The 7,002-nt window shown below is 41.4% G+C and overlaps 1 protein-coding gene across 1 annotated transcript; it reads left to right on the forward strand.

The window, feature by feature from the left end:
• The first annotated feature begins 3,569 nt into the window (after positions 1-3,569).
• Positions 3,570-6,506, forward strand: LOC139733757 (uncharacterized). The gene is made up of 2 exons (XM_071644560.1): positions 3,570-4,217; positions 5,076-6,506. The coding sequence occupies exons 1-2, from the start codon at positions 3,839-3,841 to the stop codon at positions 5,687-5,689; spliced, it is 993 nt and encodes a 330-aa protein (XP_071500661.1). The 5' UTR covers positions 3,570-3,838; the 3' UTR covers positions 5,690-6,506.
• Positions 6,507-7,002: the final 496 nt, after the last annotated feature.

A 7,002-nucleotide genomic window follows, 5' to 3' on the forward strand; every position in this document is an offset into this window, starting at 1 on the left:
TGACCCACGGTACGCCATGATTGTGTGCAGCATTATACTTCCACAGTATCTCCAAAGATGATACGTTTACTGAATGTGGACTTCGGTCGTTCTTATATTTACATAGTTAAGTGTGTGTAACCGCGCTCAATGACTTGTGGGAATTCCCTATATTGTTATGGAATGATTTTCTAAAGTGAGTTAAGTTATTGGTGAGAAACGTAGAAACTTATTGAGGGACTATGGAATGCAAATGCGTGTTGATTTGTGCTGATTCATGATACCTGCAACATTAACTGTTCATGTTGCCAATTAATGAATATCTGAATATGTGGTAATGTCAAAATGATTATTTCATCACAGTTATTATTCTTCTATAGTTTTTCTTCACATTGACTGGATACTCTTAAAGAATAATATAACTTGCATGCAATGGCGTCTACATGGCAGAAGAGAGGTGAAGGAAGTAAAACAAAAATCAAATGAAAACTGAATACTTGAAGAAGGATTTCCTTTTGTTCGGCATACATAAATGCAGCACTGTGTATATCCAGAGTGAAATGGCAGATTATTAATGTACGTGCCATAAAGTATTCTCCATGATATGCAGGAATGACTGTGGATTGAATCACAGCTCTTTTCGAAAGCGGTTCGCATGAGTTCTTATTTCAGCAAGATGATACCCAAAAAGTGTTAATGGCAATGTCCCATCTGTAAAAGATACTTTTTATGTCCTCCACTTCGCGGTAGAACGTGAAAGCGAGAGATCCTACACGTTAGCAATCATCGTTTCCCTAGTGATATATAAGACTGACCTTTCTTCCAGTCAACCAAGCGATTTTTCCCACATAGCGGCATTGTTGCAAACAGTGTGTGCCAGTGGTTGAGCAGAAAGTGTGCATGAAATTAAAAGTAAAGTTAATTGATGGAGAAGAATAAAAGCATGATATGATCACGTTGGACACGAGTGGTCTAAATTGCATTCACCTTTATGGTTTCTTCGATCATGTCTTGATAACGCAGTATAGGGCATGGGAGTCTTCAGATGAGACCATCTATTGTAATATTGCACAGACCTTCATCAACTGTTTGTGCTATTTTAAGCTTGCCGGGTGATGGCAGGTTTCTTCTTTAATCAAAGTAGGAATTGTAGTCAAAGCAAAAAGGACTGGTGGTCAGCAGTGCAAACATGGAGACACAGCACTGTTGACAAACGGGGAACCTTTTTTCTGACGTGATTAATTTTGTTTTGTGACTACAATGTGTACGGCCAGCGGTCACCGTCGACATGTAGCCTCGTACCAAGACGCTGAGAGTTTTGAAATTAGACATGGCTGCGTCCATCATCAAAGCCAGAAAAAAAAAAAAATGTTTGCAATGGATGGCCTCAAATTACATAATTTATGAGTCAACATTATAGCCAGTTGTCAAGTCTATGCTTTCGTAATCCCTGATTGGTCATCTCGATATGATAAATTTCGACAATGTTACAAGACAAATAATAACACTGATTATTTCATTAACACTTTAAGCGTAAATTTAATGACATTCCCATGAAATCAAGAATTTCCAAAATACTCTTCATTCATGACAAAGTTCTTTACTACATAATCTTTGTTGTGATTTTTCACTAATGCTGTCCTGATTATCATTCAAATACCCAGAAGATTTGCGTGTGTCTACGTAATATCGATGAAGACAGGGGAAAACCGTATTTGCACCAAAAAGTAACATGGCAGTGTTTTCTTTCTATCCCACCTTTATACTCTCACCGTGCAATTTCGAAAGCGAACACAGACGATTTGAAGACGAAAACTTACCCCTCGCGCCCCCCCCCCAAAAAAAAACAAAACAAAACAAAACAATGATAAGCATGATCGGGGAGCCGAAACGCAGTTGTTATTATGTGGATTATAATGCCTCAGCTCGGTCATAAACCACTGGTTGTAGACTCCTATATGAGAGACCCACTTCCAAGGGAATAGGGTCTCTATTTGCAGAACAGGGTAAATTATATACCCATTTTGAGAAATTGTACATTTGATATTCGTCTGGGTTGAATACATCTTAGTTCTTCACAATTTCGCAGTGGGATTTCAATGTGGGCCTAATTAAGATTAAACATTCCATATTAGATATGCCTCGGAGATATCCCTCGCTTGGTCAGTTCGCTACCAGCGGTTTCAAACCGAAAAAGGACCTGAAACCGTCTGCAGGGGACTGGTCCATTCAGCATGCAAGTGAGGTATACATTATTATCATAAACATGTCTCCACTGCTCTGCTGCATTGCATCTAACCCAGTTAGCTGAACTTGGCATAATCTCAGTACTCATTAGAATGAAAATTTTAATCGCAAAAACTGTTTTCTTTTATCATTTCAAAGTAAGTCCACCATCAAGACATGAAAAAAGAACATTTTCCAGTGATACATCACTTGCTACATAAGAAGGAATATATTCTTGAAATTATGACTAAAGATATAAAATAGTTTCTTTGCATTTTCTTTGTTTAAACTGGTTTAATAGCAGATATCTCAAACTGACATGAAAGGCGTTAAGTCCTTTTGGGATACATGTTTATGAATATATACTGCTGGATATTTAACGTGTATGTTACTTTACATCAAAGTATAGGTATTCATTTCTGGTAGAGTCGCGAACTATCTAATAAAATTCAAAAATGATATAACTAGAAACCTACTCGCCGAATATTTCGCGAGTTTTTTTATTTTCACGAATATCGCTAGTCGGATGCCATACGCGAATGTGGAAAAAAAAAACCGCGAAAATATTAATCATCATTCTCATCACAAAGGTGATGTGCCCGCCTACATTTCTCCATTCAGTGCTGTACTCCGCAATCGCGAATTTAACCGCTTGCAAATTAGTGTTGGGAAGTCCCGACTCGCGAAAAATCATGTGGCTTATCATCTAACTTCTCTTTTAAAAGAAGAACATTGATCTATACAATTCGAACCACAACCAGCAATAACAAATGCACATTAAAATGAAAACAAATTTGACAGATTTCCGTGTACACTGTTTCTTTGGGAATATGGTATGCTAATGGCATATGATAGCTCATGAGTATCTGTGAAAAAAGAAATACTTATCTCCAAGTACCGAATATCGAAGGGGTCAGAGGAGTACTAAACGTTATCCCCATTGGAGTGTTTGATGGATGATATACAAAAGAAAGAGCGGTAAGGAATTCACTTCCAAGAAAGCACGTGCGAATGACTAACACCAGGAGCCTTGACCGACAAGCAGACGATCGACAAAACAAACACACCGATAAAACACAATATTGGTGATCGACTTTTGTTGTGACATTGTTTACGGGGTATCCCCATAATAGTGCCGACAGCTCTTTGTAGTCCGCGGGTTCATTCACACAGTCAGCAAAACCTACCCGACGGTGAGGGCGACATAACGCAAAATAATCGATGTGATGGTAACGCTACCATAGCGACGAGCCAACAATGTGCCTAGCAACGGTCAGAGGCCAATAATCAGCGACCGTCTCCGCCTGCCTTATAATCGTGCGTGTCTGTATACCACGATCTATTCACTCTGACTTGGGCGAGAGATTCACACCACCCTACAACTCTTTCGCAAGATATCTGCAGGTACTGAGACGACTCTGCAATAGTTTCAACCTGTTCTCGCCTTGAGTCAGATTTAGTCATCTCCATAATATTCTACTGTTGTCATCATTATCATATCGTCATTAGATATTCGGTCGCAACTTACCCGCAGTAATCAAAGTCATCTTCTTAGGTGCATCGGAATATCGCAACTTGTTGCCACCTTGCAGGTTGATTCTACTTTGGTAATTTTTCATTCTCACCGGACAAGATGGGTTGCAATGGCTCGAAATCCACGCAGGTCCAACAGCTTGGTCCAGACGGTGAGGTCATCCCGCGAAAATCGTCGGCGTCGAAGAAGAAGGGCGTCCTGGAAGTCAAACCCAGCACCGACATCGAAACTATGGATAACACGGACTCCAATCCCGACGGCGTCCGCGTCCTGAAGGACACCAAAATGGGTTCGCGGGACTCCCTTGGAAGTCACATCGACAACGACCTGGACAACAAATCTCAGGATCGTCTGGTGTCGTCAGCGACCAGCAAATTCTCCCAGAGGACATTCGACAGCGGGCTCGAGTCCGACTACGCAAACGTCATCACCGAGTACTCACACCCCAACATGGTTGAAGACAGACCAACCACTCCAGGTAAATACATCCTAGCAATATATCATTTTTAACTGATAATTTCTTTCTCACTGTCTTTTCCTCTTTATTCTCCTTTCTTATATTGTCTGGTTACAGCTTGAGAAACATAAAGTTTCTCTATAATACTTGCAGAAAGTTTTTTATTTCCTTTTAAAATACTAGTATTCCAACTCTGCGCTCCATTGTAAATTATATGCCTCTGATTCAAGATGTAGGATAATTCTAATTTATTTCCATGTCAAACAGCATGAAATTTGTTTGTGGATTGTTATTACAACATCAATGAATAAACCACTTCCAAATTATTTTGGGAATTTTCTGGATATATCATATTCTTCAGAGCACTTCCTTGGAAACGTAGCATGTTTTTCTAGCGTGTGCTTGCTTGTTACACCTCGCTTCCCCCACGCGGAGACCCGAGTTGAATATCGATTGCCGGGTGACCCTGTATTTACTCGCAAACAATAGCCCTGCGTTTTCTCTATGGGTCGTCAAAATAATAAGGTCTCTGTGACGATCGAATCGAGTATTCTGTGCATTCCCTCGGCTCAGTGAGCCGGGCCGGACTCTGTGAATGAACACCGGTATATGGCACGTTCTGCACGACCCCGGGTGGTGGACCGTGTAGTTATGGGCGTGTTGTGACAACGGCTATTGTGTGACGACCGTGTATTCATGCCTTATCTAAAGTAAAGAGTCCTTCTTTGGTGGTTTTCGACGTGAAAGATAAAGAATAATATTTCTCCATAGGGCATTAACCAATAAGGATATTTAAGAATTAAAGAGTGTTTTATATATTTGTTTTGTACAAAATTAGCAAAGTGAGTGATAATCATCTTATTTGTTTTATTTTCTCAGATCTCTGTATCAGTGGGACAAAGTGCGAGTCTCGGAAGAGCAGCGGTCGTGACAAGATGCGAAACCAAACCACAGCCGAAATCCTTGGCGAGCTCAAGTCCCAGGGAATCATCAGCACGTCGAATACGGCCCCGCAGCTCGCGCCGAAAAAAGGCGGCACGTCCTTCGACGTCATGATCGCCATCGACTTCGACGAGCTGAAGAAGCCGCCACCACGTCTCGCCAAGCTCAAGAAGAGGAGGAAGAAGAAGAGGGCGCTTACCAAGGAGGAGGTGGACGCCAAGCTGGCCGCGGCGGAGGAGAGGAGGAAAGCTAAGCAGAGCAAACTCCGCGAGAAGCTCGACACCATGAAGAAGGAGGCCCAGGTCCACAAGGTGTCGGAGGAGGCCGAGGATGCCCAGAAGAAGCAGACGGAGGTGAAAATGAACGATAGTCTGAGTCAGGCTGCCAAAAACCGCGAGGCACACTTCCAGGCAATGCGCGAGCGACTGGAGCAGAAGAAGAAGCACGCGGAGAAGGTGCGCCAAGCAAAACTCGCAAGGATGGCCGCCGAAAAGGAGGCGGGAGAGACCGAGGAGGGAGCGAAGGAGAATGAGGAGGTCTCTGCAGTATGAAGTGACTGTGTAGGAAGGGCGGAAGTTATCGTCTGCCACTGACTATGAAATTTGCTTCAGCAAAACAACTCGTGCCATTCGGAGCGAGTTTTGCGTGTTGTGCCACAAGCCATGCGAATCTGCTGCCGCTTTTGCCAAATGGGAAGAGGAGAGAACTGACGTTATGAACTGGGCATTACAACAACCTACAGACAAGATTCTGGCAAATACCACCATAATGCCATTCTGTGACTAGACCTAAGCAGATTAGACCAAAAAGAATGTTGTCCCAAACAGTTCCAGCAGTAATACTTGAATCTCTTTCTTTTCTGCCAGTTTAAGTACCACCGAACAACAATACAGTAGCCTACTTCGTTAAGAGGCCGGTACTCGAATCGAAGTAAAGGTCCAAGAATAATATGACGGAGCGGTAATTTCGTTAGTTCGGTAGCCACGGAGCCAAGACAGGTTGTTTTGTATTGACATAAATCGTGGTCACTTGCTTTTAACGAATCTGTAAGGCTCGCAAAATACTTGGTTACTATGACATCAGCGCAGTGACCAATGCTGATGTTGTAAAAATTAGCCAAAGTCCAATCTCCTTCGAGCTGTCAATACCCGAGAGACAAGCAAACATTGTACGCCGCGATGTGAAAACATTATTCTATACAGTGTGATTGGAACGAATTTATTTATAACGTCCAACTAAATCCGTCCGTAGAATGCTAGCAAGCCCGATGTGGTTATTGTTATATTTGCATTGTTATTTATGATTACGTATGTGTAGCTGCATGGAGAGCAGGGCTCTCCATGCTCAGAGCACTGGATGCTCAGAAAGAAAAAAGACAGAAAATGTTTTTTACTGTCATGATGATTATTGTTTTGTGAAAGTAATGTTAAACGCTGATTCAGATTTGCAGATCATTACAGTTAAAGGAAAAAAATGTCATGACATTTTACCCATCGTTAATGGAAAGTATTATATTCGTATAAAAATCGAATAGTTCTACAGGGCAATTTCAAACTTACAACTGCTCTGAAACACATAACTCTTCCTCAATAAAGATACATCAGTGTTCTTCCATTGATACAATACACTCATCAATATCGATATGGCGAGAACATGAAAAGGGTAAACAATACCAATGACCTTTCCTGATATCCGTCCATTGATGTCAAACAATCCACAATCCACAATCTACTTTTGTTTGCATGTATGAGGACGCAACTGGAATGTGCGGAAACAACAATAACAACAACAGGCAATTTAGTAAGATTTTGAAATGTTAACATTTAAAGGAAATAGAATATACCAATAGAGAAACACAATGTAA

Source organism: Diadema antillarum, unplaced genomic scaffold, assembly GCF_040938485.1.
Source record: "Diadema antillarum isolate AM-2024a unplaced genomic scaffold, OU_Dant_1.0 seq00000490_RagTag, whole genome shotgun sequence".
In the NCBI taxonomy this organism is placed as follows: Eukaryota; Metazoa; Echinodermata; class Echinoidea; order Diadematoida; family Diadematidae; genus Diadema; species Diadema antillarum.